Source organism: Thalia democratica, chromosome 2 (assembly GCF_965202585.1).
Source record: "Thalia democratica chromosome 2, ktThaDemo2.hap1.1, whole genome shotgun sequence".
In the NCBI taxonomy this organism is placed as follows: domain Eukaryota; kingdom Metazoa; phylum Chordata; class Thaliacea; order Salpida; family Salpidae; genus Thalia; species Thalia democratica.
The window spans coordinates 37,036,819-37,055,865 of NC_139166.1; the positions used below are offsets into that span (position 1 = coordinate 37,036,819).

The following is a 19,047-nucleotide window of genomic DNA, read 5'->3' on the forward strand; positions in this document are numbered from 1 at the left end:
TTCAGAAATAAAAGAACTATTTAATTTTTTTTTTTATAATGACGAAAGTAAATTCTATATAAACTGTAATAAACTTTTTTCATTATTTAAATACATGTTCCGTAACAAAGTTATACATACTAACTTAAATAAACCAAAAATTGACTAACAGATGAGTTATAAAATATTACAAAATGAATAAAAAAATATTCTGAAGTAACTTACTGAGATGTTTCCATGTATTGAATGCAAATTAGAAGCTAGTGCTATAAAATTTTCATGCATTTTTGTCAAAGCCAATGAAATTTCTGTCAACAAGCAAAATATTTAAAAAAAATTAAAGAATTAATCCAACTGAACTATTTTGTATACAGGTAAACGCCTAAAATTTAGTATTTCAAAAGATTTTTTGTATTATATTTCAAAGGACTTGTTAGAACTTTTATTATTAGTCTAAATATTACAAATAACATTTCAAACATTAATTTAAGTTATAAATAATATTAAAATAATCTAAAGCATACTTTTTATTCATACTTGTCTAAAATTACCAAAAAAACAAAAAAGATCGGCGAAAGTCTGCAGAACAGAAGTCCGGACTTTCGTTTGCCGTGAGACAAGCTCAAATTTAACAAAAGGGTTGATCATGCCAATTCGATCATCAGACCACACGTTTCGGTAGACTGAGACCGGTTTCGTCCTTATAAGGACTCATCAGTCAGTCACAACCGAAAAACTAGTGGTCGACAATCTACAAACGGTTTATGATGCTTTCACATAAAGAAAACATTTACTGGCAATGATTAGTGACGTCAGCATTGTCTTTACCGTGCAACGTTTAAAACATTGTCCACTAGGCAAGACATCTGGTACGCTTGTTTTAGTACAATCAACAAAAAAGATTGGCGAAATTCTGCAGAACAGAAGTCCGGACTTTCGTTTGCCGTGAGACAAGCTCAAATTTAACAAATGGGTTGATCTTGCCAATTCGATCATCAGACCACAAGTTTCGTGACTGACTGATTAGTCCTTATAAGGACGAAACCGGTCTCAGTCTACCGAAACTTGTGGTCTGATGATCGAATTTGCATGATCAAGCCTTTTTTTAAATTTGAGCTTGTCTAAAATTACTGTATAAAAAACCTTGAGCAGTTAAAGTTGTCGGATTATTCATTATTCCAATATGCTGTTCTAGATCATTAATTTGTTGCTGGTAAGATATCATGTTCGACTCAAAACTTTTAAGCATCTGTTGAAAGTACCTATAATTTGATATTAACACTTTACTAATACATGAGTGGTTTTAACATATAATAAGCTATTGGTAGATAATTTTGTATTATCTTAGTCAAAACTCAACTAAAAAGATATTTTTTTACTTTGCAATACTTTTTAAATTGTGTGCTAAAATAAAAAAGAAAAAGAAATTTATACTCATAAACAAGGTTCATCTTTAAAATTCAAAGATATTTCCAACCAAATAATAAATAGTATACATCTTTTTTATGTATTTATTTTTAATCAGTAATCTAGAGTTTTGAATAAGTTTAATATTGAATTTAAGTTAAAAATAAAAATAGGATTGGTGTCAGAACTGTGTTAACAAATGGTGGTTACGTACAGAAAAGTCATTTTTATAAACAAAACTCTCTGTAGGTCTTGAAGTAAACTTTTATACTAGAAAAAATGTTAAAGTTTACCCAGCATTAATAAATAGCTATATTTCATACTGCTATATCATTCGTAACTATAAATTTAGAAATTAAAAATATATATTAATTATATTATTTGAAAAAAAAAAAACATTCAATAATTACTTTGTTACAAAGTTTGTTGTTCTAGTATATTGGAATTTGTTTTCTTAAATATTTTTAAACTTAGCTTGGATTAAATTTTAGATTAATAACTAAAGTTTATATTAATTTAAATTTATAGCAAGTAACAGATTTTTTTTTTTTAAGATAAACATTTGAACTTCCATAAATTTCTAAATATTGTATAAAAAAATAGACACTCAACGAAATGAACCAAACATATTCCAAGACATTCTTGTCAAAGGATACAAAGCAATAGATAAAAGACAAAGTTGAACTTATATTGTAATAATAGTAATCATATTAAACAAATCTAAATACAAAATTAATTACAGAAAATTAATCAGAATACTAGTTATGATTTAAGCTATATAAGTACAAACATATATATAAAGCAACACTATAATCAAATTCCTTTTGCCTATAAAAGGTAGATTTTCTATTTAAAATACAGGTAGCCTCCACTTTAGCTAAGTCAAAAATTAAAGTTTTTTAGTGATTTTATGTTTGTATTATATTTTTTTTCTATTTGCATAAGAGAGGGATTAAAGAATTTGCAGCCAGGAAAGATCTTTTGGAATAAATAAATTATTGGCAAAAGTGTGTCTGTTTTATTTTTAAGTACAATTTCAAAGTAAAAGTTTAAACAAAATTGATGTAGCTTGTAAATTAATGCATAAAATAAAACTTACTTAACAGGTAAAATATTGTCCAATTGCATGGTTGGGCTCATATTTTGAGTGATATGAGCATTTTCTACATGTTGCAATTCAATAGTGAGATCATTTTTCAGTTTTTTTACAACAAATATATTTCTGTAATTAAAAAAAAAGTTATAGATAAAAATATAACTTAAATTAACCTTAAAATATATGCACTATACTTAAAACTCATTATTGAGGTTTTTACTTATAACTTTATGTTTTTAGGTTTGTCTTATATGCCAGTTTAGAAGTCGGCAGCTTTTTATAATTAACATACAAAATTTACGAAAAAAATCCTTTTGCGGGCCACGTTACTTTTTTTTAAAAGTTTGTTAATATCAATATTTAGAATTCAATTATCTTAGCAAAAAAAATTTATTACATTTTTAGTCGTCATTCTAGAACAAGGTTTCCCACAATAGGCAATATAGCCCCTTTAGGAGCGTTTCTGGCTATCAGGAGGCATTAATTAGTAATGCGGTAGAAAAATAAACAAATAGGTAAGCATATCTGCTTGTCTCGTTATAAAAAGAGTTTTTTAAACACGCGAAAAAGATATAAAAAGCTGAACATTGGAGATAAGTGTTTTTAGCGTTTCGTAAGGTCAAGCGTGTATAACTGTAGACCAGGGTTTTCCAAAGTAAGCCAAGTGGCCCCCTTGGGGGCCATGAGAGATGTTCAAGGGTCACGAGCAGCAAAGGGACTAAAAGAGGGGGAGGCATGAGCAGTGAAGGAGTCTCAGGGGAGCCAGGAGGTCATAATTTAAAATTTACACTAGATATTCTGGAGCTGATGATGAAGAGCAAAAAAAGGTCCTAAGTATTTTTATTGGTAGTTTTGAAACTTACACTAGATATTCTGGAGTAGATGAAGAAGAGCAAAAAAGGTCTTAAGTGTTTTTATTGGTAGTTTTTAAACTTACACTAGATATTCTGAAGTTGATGATGAGATGATGAAGAGCAAAAAAAAAGGTCTTAGGTGTTTTTATTGGTATACTTTTGAAATTTAAACTATATATTCTGGAGTTGATGATGACGAGCAAAAAAAGGTCTTAGGTGTTTTCAATGGTAGTTTGAGTGATATTGTTAAAGGGGGACGTAGCTTTTCTAATTTCTTTAAAGGGAGCCATTTGAAAAAAAGTTTAAGAAACCCTGGTGTAGACGTATGTGCTTAGTTTTCAAGCACTATTTTTGATTATGTTTGAGACGTATTTTTAAGGAGTCGCTAGTTACCAAGCATTATTTGTTATTGGGCGTTGGTTTATTTAGCCGTTACAAAGCCGCTAAAAAGGTTTCGGATGCTAGTAAGCACATACTAACAAGTAACCCTGAGCTGACTAACATATCAGACCGACACAAATTGTTGTCAGACGAAACAAATATGATAGTATTAAGAGCTGAGGGTTATAAATAAACTGGTAAAGAGTAATATTCTAAGATAGGGACAATTATTTGTTAATTTCTCCCAAGGGGGTGTTTATGAAAGTTAGTTTGGGAAACCCTGTTGTAAAACTTAAAATATTAAATAATCATAATAGTTTTAAAAAAAACAATTATCAGTTTATAAACTAGCTATTTACCTAATATAATCATAAGTTATTTAGTTTTCTTTATCTAAATTAAACATATTGTTTTTTTTACTTATTTAATTTAGCTGTTAATACAGTGCTTCCTTGCTTATCCAAGGATTCCGAACAAGCTTTTTTCGTAAATAAGGCCGGATTAGCCTTGTAACACTTCAACAGTGTTTTTCGCAGTCGAAAGTGGCTTTCTTTCTTTCTTTTCTCTTAAATTTATTTACCTTTAAATCAGTAAACACAATTGTTTCTTGAGTGAGTTTTGAGTGTCTTAGTTGATAAACGCTATTGCTTGCAAGTGCTGTGTTCCCATCGTACACTTGTACGACGGCGACTGTTTTTTTATATGAACTTTTAAATTAAAGTAGTTTATTTGTACAGTTTGCTATAATTTGTTTAGTCGTGTTTCTATTCATTATAATACACCTTTTTTTCAGAGACTCGATTTCTATATATAAGTATTTAAGCATTCTAACAATCTTACTACTTAATTAGGCTAAGCTTAAATAATAGTCTAAGTTTAATTCGCGTTTCATAAATCGACTTAGCTAAATAATTTATCTAAGTCAATTCTAAACATTAAAGTAACCGTCACCAATATTGTTATAACGCGTTAAGTCAGTTAATATCCAAGTTCGCGTAATATAAGTAACAACCAAAACATCGGTCGATCGGTAAAGCCTTTCACTGGATAACAACAAAATATCGTTTTTTTTAATAATCTACTTCATTAGTGTTATGCAATTCAAAAGTTTAAACTTACACTTTTATCTGTTAATTTAATTATTTCAACTTTATTCATCGAACCAAAGAATTAAAACAGACAAAAAATTAACGAAACAAAACTTTATAAAGTTTAAAACTAATTTAACAAAAACAAATTACAGCGTAAACTATTTAACTAAAATCGGAAATCTTTCTGAAAAAAAAATGAGGTTTGTTTGACATAACTTTCTTATTTCTTATCACAAAACTCATAAAATCGGATAAGTTGTGAAACACTTTCTGGTGTTGTTTCTAATTTATTGTTGCATCCGGCCGGTTGTGTACTAGTGCTAAGGTATGTTCTGGCAACATTATTAAATACAACCTGGTTTCATCGTAATTAAAAAATTTATGTTTGGAGTACACGTCAGTTCAATATTCTTAGATTTGTATAGCGCGAAAAATATAAATTATAACATCAAGTTTAATTTTTTTAAGATTTATCAAGTTATCTTCAACTGGTTGCTTAGTTATTAAAATCAAATTAGACATGTATTTATAGTAAAGCATTGATTTTACTTGAATTAAATAAATCTACTTCTCAACTTAAACCGGCCGGATCAGCGAGGAACTGGATAAGCGAGGACCGGATAAGCAAGGAACCACTGTAGTATTTATTTAATAAAAAACTCGAATGCTTAACAATAAACACGGTCTGTAAATAATTAACTATGATAGAGTACATAACTTTGTAACTGTAACTTACATTTGAAAATTGTACTCTAAGAGTAAAAGTTTTAATTTGAAACATTAACTTTATAAATAACCTATCTCAGTAAATAGTCTAAAACTTTTTAGAGATTAAAAATTGAATCTATAAACGTTAACTAAAGTAAAACATAAATTCCTTCTTTCTTTTAAATAAACAAAAAATAATTTAAATGGACTCAGTTGATCATGTTTTAACTTTTAAGATTTAAAGTTTTATATTCAAAGAAACCATCGGCTAAAGTCTAATAAAATAAAAAATTAAAAAACAATGTAGTGTTAATTAAAAAACAAAATTAACGTAGTCAAAAAGTATGAGTGATTCAAAAAAAAATAACGGTCCAGTGCTGGTATTGATCAGTGACGTCAGCTTTGTCTTTTGCAGCACAACGTTCAATACATTGTCCACAAGGCAAAACAGCTGGTACGCTCGTATTTAATATGATCAACAAAAACATTGGCAAAATTCTACAGAGTTGAAGCCTTGAATTTCGTTTAACGTGAGACAAGCTCAAGTAAGCATAAAGTTTGATCATACCAATTCGATCATCAGGCCACAAGCCTTCGGTAGACTGAGACCGGTTCTATTGATGACATCACTGATCAATACCCGCAAACTATTGCATTATGCTTGGCATCTATAAACCGTTTGTAGATGGATAACTGCAAGTGATTCGGGTAAGATTGACTGATGTTTCCTAACTAGGACGAAACCGGTCTCAGTCTACCGAAGGCTTGAGGTATGATTGTGCCGCTTACGCGGTAATTGTCTCTTTTTTACTTTCTTCTTTTTTCTCAAGCGAGTATAAATTCAACAATCTTGAGTAATTTAGAGTTCTTTTAGTTTCTACTGCATTGCAGCGGTCTGAACTCAGTGCAGCTTTTCGCTGCACTTAAGTTTTAATGGTTTCAATCTTGTTGTCGGATTGATTTCGATTTTAGAATACTTTTTGAGTTTGGTTTAAACATTTAGTGTTTAGTTTCTTTTATTCGAGATTGTCGTCTTTTAAAAGAATTGATAATTTGGTTTATTAGTGTAATGTTGTGCAGTATTTTATCATCTTTTCGTTTCGCAAATTCATTGTAAATATAATCATTATCACAGATTCGAACTCAGTTTAAATTAGTATAAGTAACTGTTTTATTAAACCTTTTGTAAATAGTAAGTAATTCATATTAGTTTATTTAAGTCAACTATAATTTAAGCGTTATCTTAGGGCATCTACTATACAAGTTAGAGCGCACGTTGCGTTGTAAATCAGGCCCATAATATTGTATAAGTAGAAACCTCGGTTAGCGACATGATGATCGAATTGGTGTGATCAAACCTTGTGTTATCTTGAGCTTGTCTAGTGGCATACGAAAATCTAGGCTACGGCTCTTAAACTTTCGCATATATTTTCGTTGATTACATAGACTTGTTCACAAGTTAAGTTACTTTGTGTTGTATTGTTTGTTCTTATTTTACTTTTAGCCTGTTTTTTTTGAAGTGCATATTTTTATTATGGAAACAAGTTTTTTGTCTTTCTTTTATTTAGTGCTAAATTATTTTCAATTATCTTGATACAGTGTTTTTTCTAAACAACCTAATTACTCGTTTTGTTATATTTTAGTTTTGTTGAAGTTCTGCAATGTCCTACTTTAAATTATAGTATTTGCTTGTATATTTTAATTCCTATATATAATCATATGTTTCACCAATACACAAAAAGGAAGCAAGTTTAACCATTTAAATTACAGACCAGTTTCTTTGACAAGTAGCTTTTGCAAAATATTTGAACATATTATTTCTTTTAAATTACTTGATCATCTTTTTTTTTAAAACCTTATTTCACCGAAACAATTTGGTTTTCTCCCTAACCGAATATCCTGTTTTCAATTATTAAATTGCTTACACTCTTGGTTGGTGTCTTTTTAAAGTAGTAAATCCCTTAAAGTAATCTATACAGATATCAAAAAAGCTTTTGATTCTGTCTCCCATGTTAAATTAATTAAAACATTATCGCAATAAAAAATTGATAGCAGTCTAGTTAGTTGATTCAAAGAGTTTCTAAATGATAGAACGTAAAAAGTAGTAATTAACAACACATTTTCAGAATCTTTACCTAGAATTACTTTTAGTGGAGTTCCTCAAGGGGGGGGGGGGGGGGGGGGGGTTATTGGCCCACTACTATTTATTATTTACATAAATGATATAGCTTCAGGAGTTGATGTTAGCAGCAACATTAACCTCTTTGCAGATAACACAAAAAAATTTAGCCAATCAAACACAACTTTACAGAATTCCTTAGATTAAATTTATAATTGGCTAAAGGAAAGAAAATTAAACTTAAACCCGAGTAAATGTCAAGTTCTAAATGTTCAAAAAAATACTACTATCTCTACTTTTAACTTTAAAATAAATAATACAAATTTATCTTCAAATAAAGTGTTTAAAGATCTCGGAATTTTTGTTGCTGAAAATCTAAAATTGAACCACCATATTAATCAACTTTACCAAACTGCATCAACTAAATCTTTTCAAGTTTTAAGAGCTTTAAATGTACGGATATAAATATCCTTAAAAAGTTGTTTCTCACATACATTTGTCCTAAGTTGGAATATAACACCCAGGCACGTAGCTTGGTACGTTTCTGCAAATCTGCACATATGTATACTTATGTGCGAAAAAACTTGATTTTATTTCAGCTTGAAAAGATTCGCTTTCTTAGCTTTTGTATTCATCTATACTTAGTTATGCACTCCTGACAGATAATTTTGAAATATATGTACTCTTTAGCTTTTTTAGTGTCGTAAAAACTACAGAGTTAAAAACATCTAAATTGTATACATTTAGCGCATTAAAGATTTTATTTGTCAAAAAGCTGCATTGCAAAATTGATTCTAATGAAAGCTGTAGCTTTTTCTTCAAAATTCAAAGCGTACAATTTTTTGTTACAAAAATTTGAATAATTTAATGTTGTATCTATTGACTACATAAAAATTTGATTTTGAAAACGAATTAAACGTTTTTGATTTAAATTGTGATTTTCTTATACTTATTTCCAATGAAAGTGTTATGGGTTTACACAAGTGGAAACACATAAAGAGTCATAGGGGGTGTGGAGCAAAACAAATTGCCTTGTATACAGTTATCACTCATACTTCAACATTCCATTTTTGAAGTATTTACATAACTGCATATTTTTATGGTAACTCAATAACATTAGAGGTAGTTTAAATTGCTGTGTTCTCGCAAGGACGTTATCACGCGTCATTTCAGATGTTTAAATTTTTGCAGATTCGTAACTTTTTTGAGCTAGCTACGTCCCTGTAACACACCAGTCTGGTCTCCATACTTAAAAAAAGATATTAATCATATAGTCTGTTTAAAGAAAACATACCAGATTAATCTTCAACCGCTGCAATATCTCTTATACGTCTTACCTTGACAGATTAACAAAACTTAAATTAAAATCTTTAGAATATAGGAGACTTGAATTTGACCTCATTACTTTTTTAAACTAGTTAATGGTGAAACTACAATTAATATACAATCAGTTTTTAAACATTATAGAACTAATTACTTACTGAGAGGAAATAGCAAAAAAATTACATGCAGACATCATTTCAATAATGAGGTTTGGCAAATTTCTTTTTTTTATCGATCAGTTCAAATATGGAATAAACTTCCAAATGAATTAAATTCTTGCAAAAAAGTTTAAGAATTTCGATCAAAGTTAAAAAAGTTTAACTTAAATAAAATGTTTGTTAGTAAAACTAATAATTAATTTTTTTATTAACTGTTGATTTAGTTTTGAGATTTAAATTAATCCTTAGCTCAATTTTAAAATCAGCGCCTTTCCTCTATTAATTATAGCCAGTATTTATTTCGGCCATCATCAACGAAGTTGAGATGTTTTATGCAATCAATAAGTCTTTTTTTAGCATGTTAAATGATTATTTATCTGGCCAGTCTATTTTAATGTGCTTGAGGCTTTAGTTTTTTATGTTTTCCTTAGTCAGTGATTTAGATTATTCATGATTGATCGTTTTACATCAAAGCGTTAATAAGTATAAGTTTGTGGTTAAAAAATTTGCTTTTTATGTTAGTATATAAATTTATATATATACTGTATTGAAATATGTTTTCACTTTTGTTTTAAAAATGAACTTTTTGTGTTATTTTTATTTTTGATTTATTTCGTTATATGTCTTTCTGTTTAAGTGACCTGGGTTTTGATGCCTAGGTCCATCATATGGACAATAAACTTGCAATAACAATAATATAGGTATATGCCTTTTTAGAGTTTATTATCAAAAGCATAGGGGCCAATACACTATTTTTTAAATTTACTCTTATTTCAGGGTTGCCACAGGTTTTTAAAAAATTTCTTCCAGGTTTTTGAAAGTACACGTTTTTGGGTCTATTTGTAGTTTAAAGTTAAGTTTAAGGACAAAAACTGTATAAGTAGTACAACAACATTGAAAAGATTCGGTGAAGCTACTTTAAATATGTTTTTTAATAAAAAAAAGTATTTCATGATGACCAAAAAAATTTTTATTTATGATAGACTTTTTGTGTCAAATCAAAACTTAACTACTTAATAGGTAAAAATTGTTGAAAATTTCAAGTTTTTCCAGGTTTTCAAGTGATTTTTGTTCAAAATTCAAGGATTTTTATTCAAAATTTCTAAAGCTCAAGGTTTTTCCAGATTTTTTCAGCCTAAATTGTCAAGTTCCCGGGTTCCAGGTTTTATGACGTTATTTTTTACAAAATTAGATAAACTACTCGTTACTGTTTACCGCTTGTAAAAACTCCAAGTAACTTTTGAGACATAAGCGATCAAAGTTAGAGCGTTCAATAGGTTATTACAGGAGGCGCAAACTAAAAGGGCAAAAATAGACCATTTTACTAAAAATCTATATCCTCCTTCAGTTTTTGTGAATTTCTTTGAAAATTTTTTAGAGCAATCTTTAAAAAAATTTAAACAACTTGTGGGAAACATATTTTTTAAATTAAATAAAAAAAAAAAAATTTAACAATTATTTTTAATTTGGTTATTAACTTTTTATGGCTATTTTTTTCAAAAATCCGCTTCCAAAAAGTTGTTTGTTATATTGAAAATACATTTCCTGAAAATTTGAATTAAATTGCTTTAAAAATTAAAGAGAAGATAGATTTTTAGTAATTTTTTCAAAATTCCAAGAAAATTGGACTTGAAATTTTTGATTTCATACGGCTGTACCGGATTTTTCTTTACAAAACTTGTTATATCTCATAAGTTAATTGAAACTTTTTTGTTCTATAAAAATTATCTTATACTATATACTCTAAGCTTTAAAACAAGAGCTAATATTAATTTTTGTATTTAAACCCAGTAGAATGATCTCGTATGTTACCTGTTTGTTGTACTGAAAGAATATTATAGTGGTAATAACTTTAATTTTGACTATTAGTAAAGATAAAATAAAATCGCTTACGTTTTATAACATGATGATAGAGAAGCTAATGTGGATGACAAATTCTTTACTTCTGAAGTAATACTGTTCAGTGACTTCGTATTAAAGCGGGATATTTGATTACTTTCTCCTTTTTCTTTTTTCATAAATTCTCTAAAAATATGTAAAACATTTCATATACACTTTTATATAGCTTGTCAAGCTGTTTTTGTCTTTCATGTATATAAAATCAGCAAAATAACTTTATTTTGGATTTAATTTTACATATTCTTCATAAAGTCTATAACATCTAATATTTTTTAAATATTATGTATTTTTGAAAATCTTTAACAATCTATAATAAGTAATAAAAGAAATACCTATAATAGTGAGTATTTTTTTACAATTGGAGCATATTCAATAACTAAGTTGCATGGATCTCGAACAACTAATATAATACTTTGACGTAAATATTATATTTTAGATTTTCTTTTTTAAAATGAAAGTTTTTATTCTTACTTTAGTTAGATAACTTTTCAAAAACAAGTCAGTGTAACTTATTTTATTTTGTTTTTGCTTGTGATTATTATTATGATCAACTAATTACAGGGCTGCCACTTTTTGAGGCAAAACCCAGTCTGAGTGACAAAAAATTAGCCTCAGTTAAATCAAGCTAATCTGAGTTGATCTGAATTTACCAAAAAAAAATTAAAAATAATAATATGAGCAAAAACCCAAAACAATTACTGTATACAAAAATCATTACAAAAGTACGATTTATTAAAACTACATTCTTAAAGATAAAAATATTTAATTCAAAAAACTAACCTTAAATTTAGTAAAAATATCTTAACTAGCTTGAGTTATCCTGAATGTTTGGCAACCCTATTATTAGAGTTTATGTATAGAGTTCGTTTTTAATTATATGACTTATAATTAGTATTTACACAGAGTACTATATCTCTATAGTAAATCTAATTTATTTTGTAAAATTAATAGCCATGTATTAAAATTTTATTGTAAATACTATTTGCAAGCATTTTATGTGCGTATATTTCGTTAGTCGTTGTTGTTTATTTTAATTTTAAGTTTAAAAAGAAGTAACATGATTGAGTAAGCTCTGAATAAAACCAAAACAAAAAGCTATATAACTAAACATTCTACTATTTGGAAATGCAACAAAATTTATCAAAAAGCAGCAATGCTACATATTAAAAAGTAAAAATCAGGATGTCAAATATCCCAATATATTTTCATATACTAGGCATCTTTAAATTTTTCGAACTAAGTCAGTGACACTAAAATAATTTTATCTTAAAAACTAGACTAAGTTAACTACTAACAAACTAAATAAAACTTAAAAACTAACTAAAAAAGTTAAAACAAAAACTAATTTATTATAGTAATTTTTAGTAATAAGACGTTATCAGAAATAAAAAAAACAAAACGACTATGTTAAACAAGTATATTTATTTTGTTATTTATTTACAAAAGTTATAAGTCAAACATTATAAAATAAATACAATAAAATAAGTGAAACAATAAACGAAATTCAATAAAAATATTGGTTTATGATATGTAATATTCTAATATCATAAAAAAATAAACATTTTTGAAGAGAATCAATTAAAAGTGCCTGAAAATAATTATCATTGAAGAGCTTTACTGTACATTAGGGTGAATCTGTTGCCCATCAAAAATTAAAATTTTGTATTAGACTGTAGCCAATTATTATGTAAATGGCAAATCACATGAAAAGACAGCACAAAAAAAATTCGCTTCTTAGCTATAGCCTGTTAGAGTAAAACACTTTTAAAATCTTTGCTTTTATTGATAAATTTGGAAAGGGTGAATACGTTTTTTTAATTCTGCTATAAAATAAACTTTGAGAATATGTAATACTTTTGTTTTAAATATTTTTAACATTTATTCAAACTTTTATTGCTTTAAAAATACATTAACTACAAATATTTGTTGAGAGATGAATTGTTTTATTAAAATCGAAAGTATAAGAAATCACAATATTTAGTTTTTAAACTGTTCATAATTTTAAGATTTGGTACTTCCTTCCAATCCTCCTCGATAGTTTGTAGATAGTCTCAATACGTGTATTCATTTTTCGACGAAGTTACAAAATTTCTGAACAATTTAACACCTCTTTTGGAAGTCTCATTGACTACACTCATGTAATTTACTATTTCTTTTGAATCTAAGTAATTTTTGTCGCTAGTTCAATGTTCTGGCGGCTTAATAAAAAGAGAATGACTGCAGTCTAGGATTAAAAAAAAACATAGATTTACTTCCTACAAAGTCTGCTAAAACTCGCTTCTCATTAAACCAAACAGGACGAATAGATAACTCATTGTTTTTTCTAAATATTTAGGGCCTATCCTGATTTAATTGATGATTTAAAGCATCAGCAACCTTAGCTTTGACTGATTGACTGGTATCATCATCAAACAAACTCAAAGAAACTAGTGTTCAACTAGATACCACAAATGGTTTTTTTATGGCACTTAACGCAGAGGTTGCACATAACTTATCAGTACTTTTGTATTTTTGAAGTGTAATTAACAGATTCAAGTCATTGCCAGGAGCTGCTGAAGCTACAGTAAAATTGATCTAATAAGGAAGGTAGCAGTTTATGCAAAAATTAACAAAACGTTTCAGTCTTTTTAAACAAGTGGTGATTAAAATTGTTTTATTGTAAAAGCAAAACTATTTTAAGAGCTTAAATGACTTTGCTTATCCATCTAGCTCTATAAATATAGTTTTAGTCTTGTGAATATCTCAATAGCTTTTAATATACAGACAGTAAAATATATGAATAAACTGCTAAGAGTTTTAATCTAAAAGGTATTTGGTATTAAGCTTTTAATCAAAAATTAAAACAGGTAAGCTCTAAAAAAACAGCTAAGTTGTTCAATCAAATTCTAAGGTTTTAACTGTTTTTTTTATAGATTTTTATAATTATGAAGTATGTAATCTACTCAAAACAAAATAATAAAGATTCTTAAATTTACTTTAGATAATTAACAAAATTTATATTTAGAAATAATTATTTATCACACCTTATTAAGATTTACTCAAGAAAAAAAATCTCTTTTTTTTTATTCAGAAGTTTTAAATCATTTGAAATGACATAAACTGAAATTCTAAAACTTTCAAGCAAAAAAAACAAAAAAAAACTGATATTTTGCAACTTTTTCCAAAAAACTGATTAACCCTGATTTGGCCTGATGTGCACCAAACCAATATATACAAAACTAGCCTGGATAAGACTGTTAGACAGAACGAAGTTGTAACCCTGATTAAGACTTTATGTACAATTAATTTAAATTTTTGTAATCTTTTTTTAACCAAACTTTAAAATCAACTATTTTCAAATTCTTTAATGCTAATTTGGATTTTTTTTTATTATAAAGAACGTTCTTTTACTTTGATTTTCACAATAGTTTCCATCGAATTTTTCCCAATCAATTATTGTTTTTTAAATATATGACCCATACAAGTTTTACCTAAATTCTTAGCAAAGCTATTTGAGGCATTTCTTGCTCAAGTGCTAAGAGTTTAGGTAAAACTTGTATGGGTCATATATTCTAAAAACACTAATTAATTGGGGAAAAAATATAATTGCATCATGAAACTTAACTATACAAGTCTGTTAATACTATAAATTATTTAAAATAAAAATTATTTTTGCATAAAAGTCTGTAAACCTAAAGATCGAAAATAGTGCAAAATTGGAATTTTTCTCAAAAATTTATTCAGGCTTATGGTATAAAAAAAATGTGAAAAAAAAATTATTTACAAGTTTAAAATTAGTTTAATAAGTATGTTAAAAAATTATTGAAAAAATTATTATTTTTGGAGAAAACTTGTAAAACTAAAAAAAGTAAATAACTCAAATTTTTTAAAGGGACCCCACTACAAAAGTCAAACCCCAATTCGATGGAAATTATTGTAAAAATCAAAACAAAAGAACGTTCTTTAGAATAAAAAAAAGTTTCAAGTTAGCATTAAAGGATTTTAAAAAATTTGGTTTTCAAGTTTTGTTATAAAAAAAATTATAAAAAAAAGTCGTTCAAGCCAAGTTCACGCTCGTATTTTAACATCACAAAACTAGTTGTTTTTATAATATGTGTAACTTACTAGTTATATAACTCTGTAAACATTTTGAGTAGTGAAATACTAGATTTTGAGTAGTAGGGATCATTTTTTAATTTAAGATCCGGCCGGAACAGGCCAATCCTCTTTTTTTTAAATCCGGCAGGATCCGGATCCTAAATGTTTTAAGTTTTATATATTTTAAAAGAGAACAAGGTTATATAAAATGTAAAATAAATACTGTTTAGATAAGAATTTGGTAAAATTAAGTAACCAAGACTTTTTAAGCAAAAGTAAGTAAATAGAAACTTAAGATGATATAAGAATATCACAATAAAGTATATGTACATACAAGTTTCCAAATTATTATTTACGTTTATATAATTTATAAACTTAAGTTTCTATTTACTTACTTATGCTTCAAAAGTCTTGTTTACTTAATTTTACCAAATTCCTATCTAAACAGTATTTATTCAACTTATTTTTTCAAACTCATTAATAAATGTTCAAATTATATTTTATAGCTTAGTTAAACACAACAGTAGTTGAAAAGCGTGTTTTGAAAAATTTTCTACTTCAGTAAAAATGCAATGTATTTGTTGATATTTTTTATTAAAATTTTGTACCTTAAAAAAGTCGTTTTTTATAATACATTTAATTAGTAAATATTGTTTAATACGACTATTTTATTTTAATAAAATACTAAGTATAAATATTTTATTTGAAGACTAGGAAAGAGTCCCTTGTAAAAAAAAATCTGACTATACAAAATCTCAGATTATATGTTTAAATTTCAATCAACTTTACCTCATATAAACAAAAGAAAAATAAATTAAATGTTATAATGCTTTAAAAAATAACAAACTCTATTTAATTTTTATGATAAACTTTACATTCTAATTTTATCTACAAAAGTTCGAACTATAAGATGAACAATAACTACTTTAGCAACTGCTTACAAATATAAAATTAAGTAATTTAGTAAATAACATTTACTCATATCAACGCCTATAAGCAACAAATAAATCTATTCTTGATTTTTCAAGTTGTGATGAGGATATAAAAGTTTTTAGCCGGTTTCTGGAAACAATCAATTTCGCTTTTGTTCGGACAAGTTACCAGCTTAAGAATATACAGAAGAAGGCGGTGCCGAAAGATACCTTCTTGCAAACCTAGCAAGATGTATGTATTTTCTTGTTTGAGTTCCACCAAAACAAGACTTCAGCATTAACTACTTCAGCAGATATATTTTATTCAGCCAAAATAAATTTAATTTCTGTCTCAATCTTTTGACCAACTGAATCTTGTTGCTCACTTTTGTCAGTGTTTGCACTTGTGTTTATAATTTAAGTATATAAAACTGAAAGAAGCAGATCGCTGAAAACAAAGTCTTTCCAAACTAACTAGATCCTTTTTAGGTCAAATCTCAGCTACCATCCAAGCAAAAAATAACTGGTAGATAACTAAACATAAGTATATAACAGCAACTCATTATACAGAACCTATTTTTATTTTTGAAATTATGAAAAACAATTGAAAAAATATAACTTGTTTTTTCAATTTTTATGATAGACCCTAATTAGTAAAAATTATAGCAATTATAAAATGTTAAAATAGAAAATATATTTAACTTTTAAAATAAAACCTTTTACAATAGTTAAATTGTAAAAGTGTATATATACATGAGGATTAAAAGATTAAGTCTGTAGTTACTTAAAAATCGTTTAAACTAACTTAAATGAATTGACATCTTTAATAATTTCTGCTGGAACTTTGTCTTCTTTAACATCCAGTTTGCTGTCTTGAGGTGCAGCTATTTTAGTAGGAATTGAAAGAGGGGGAGCAGTGGATGTTAAAGTTGTAGTTGAAGATGCTGCACCTCCAAAAAGATCTTTAAAATATACAAGGATTATTAAAAAATAGTGTTTAGTTTAAGTATTTTAAAGTTGTTTTAACAGCTATTTAACACTTGATTTTTATTTTATTTGAACATAGGTATAGTTAAGGCCATAGGGGGGTAGCCATGTTTTTTACAAGTTGATCTTATTTTATAGAGTTTTTTCTAAGCTTCGAGATGCTTTTTCTCGTTTTAAAAAATTCGAATTATTTTTTGAGATATAACCAGTCAAAGTTGGGCCGCATAATAGGTTCCCCATGGGAAGGGAAAACTAAAACAGCAAAAAAAGACTATTTTATTTAAAACTAATCTCCTCCTACATTTTTTTTTCTCAAAAGCTCCCATTTTTTCCTTGACTTTTGTCATTTTTTTTTACTTTTCCTGAATTTCCTTACTTTGTGGCAACCCTGACCATTGTATTCATTATTTTACATAAAATATTAATAAAATTTTATAAAATTAGTCACATGTTTTTAACAATTTTTTTGTCAAATTAAAAAAATTATGTTTGGTCATATATTTTAAATTTTTATTTTCAAAAATAAATCAAAACAAGTTCCTTGAAAACTTGAGATTGCTAGATCAAAAAATAAAATTAAAGATAGCTTTTTTTTTAATTCCAAAAATAAAATAATGAAAAAATTGTGGTTTAGAAGTTTATGTCCAAATACTATTATAAGAAGGTTTTTAAACGTATTTATATACCATTGCAACTTATTATTAACAGATTACTCATTTTGTTTTATATTTTATTGAAACATTGAATGAAACTAGTATATTTTTGAAAAGCTTTGTGAAATAAAATATAAAACAAAATGAGTAATCTGCTAATAATAAGTTGCAAATGGTATATAAAATTGTCCAAAATTATTAGTTAAATGACCATATTTCAAATAACAATTAAAACTCATGTATTCTATAACAACAGGCCTTTTAGTTCATACTTAAAGTTTCAAATATAAGTTTATGATAATTTTAGTACAAAAATGTAAATCCACCTTTAGCCTCAACATTGTAAGCCAATTAAAAATTTCAAGAACTTTTTTGCTTTTAAAAGAAAAAACTGTCATAATTTTTTTTATCCTTCATTTTTCTTCAAAATACCAAGTTTTTCCAAGTCTTTTTCAAATATAGCAGAATCCTTAACTTTACCATTATTACCGATTTTTTTTTACAGGATTGCAGGTTAATGGCTACCTTGTTGAAAGAAATTTTTTGAGCAGCCAACTCAGCTCTGTATTAGCTTAGATATCAAACTCCTATTTTTCTAGCTGAGTAGTTACCAAGTATAAAGTTTAGTCAACAGTTAAAAGGTAAATATAAATTTACTTGTAAGTCTTATATTCAATTTATGTTTTTTTTTAAGAAGTAAAACTAACCATATTTTACAGTTGGTCATATAATTGTTAAACAAAAAAAACACTTTCTTAAACAAATGTTAAACAAATGTACATATGTATAAAAAATGAAACTTACTTGAAGAGGAAACTAGAGTAGCTGTTAAACCTGAAGTAGCAGAAACACTTGGACTTCCAAAAAGTGAAAGTGGGGCAGGTTTACTGGCAACATTTTTTTTATTGGTGTTAGACAAAAACATTGAGCTATAACCAACTTTTTAGTATGATACAAATATAACTCTAATTAAAAATTAGATAGTTATATATTCATATATTTATTCTATAAGTTTTATTATTTGATGATCAAACAAACTTCTAAATTCTTAAAAAATCAACTATTATTTTATATTATTATTAATTTATAGAATGTATGTAAAAAAAGAAATAAGATTAAAAATATTTGGTTTTCATAAATTAAAAAAATGTGAGCAATTACTCATGCACATCTATAAACAAATTTGGACAATTCAATTTTGAAAAAAAAATAAGAACCACAACTCAAAATATAATGTATAATTTAAGGAATAAAATATATATAGGAAGGTTTAATTTATATACTAAAACTTTTTTTTCTTTTAGCAGAACTTTAAATACATTATTAGATATGAAAAGTAGTACATAAGCAGGGCGAATATTAGCTGGCAACTTAGGTGTCTCTTCAACTGTATATAACACTGTC

General features: G+C 26.9%; 1 protein-coding gene across 2 annotated transcripts in view; it reads right to left on the reverse strand.

Moving 5' to 3' along the window:
* The window catches only part of LOC145829506 (nucleoporin p58/p45-like), a 34,035-nt gene extending 15,407 nt beyond the window's left edge, over positions 1-18,628 (reverse strand). For both annotated transcript variants that reach the window (XM_082937326.1, XM_082937325.1), the window contains exons 1-6: positions 18,448-18,628; positions 16,809-16,965; positions 11,010-11,141; positions 2,486-2,608; positions 1,123-1,241; positions 205-287 (exon numbers count right to left, since the gene is read on the reverse strand). In XM_082937326.1, coding sequence (XP_082793452.1) covers positions 205-287; positions 1,123-1,241; positions 2,486-2,608; positions 11,010-11,141; positions 16,809-16,965; positions 18,448-18,568 — 735 coding nt within the window. In that variant the 5' untranslated portion in view covers positions 18,569-18,628. The remainder of the gene's footprint in view (positions 1-204; positions 288-1,122; positions 1,242-2,485; positions 2,609-11,009; positions 11,142-16,808; positions 16,966-18,447) is intronic.
* Positions 18,629-19,047: the final 419 nt, after the last annotated feature.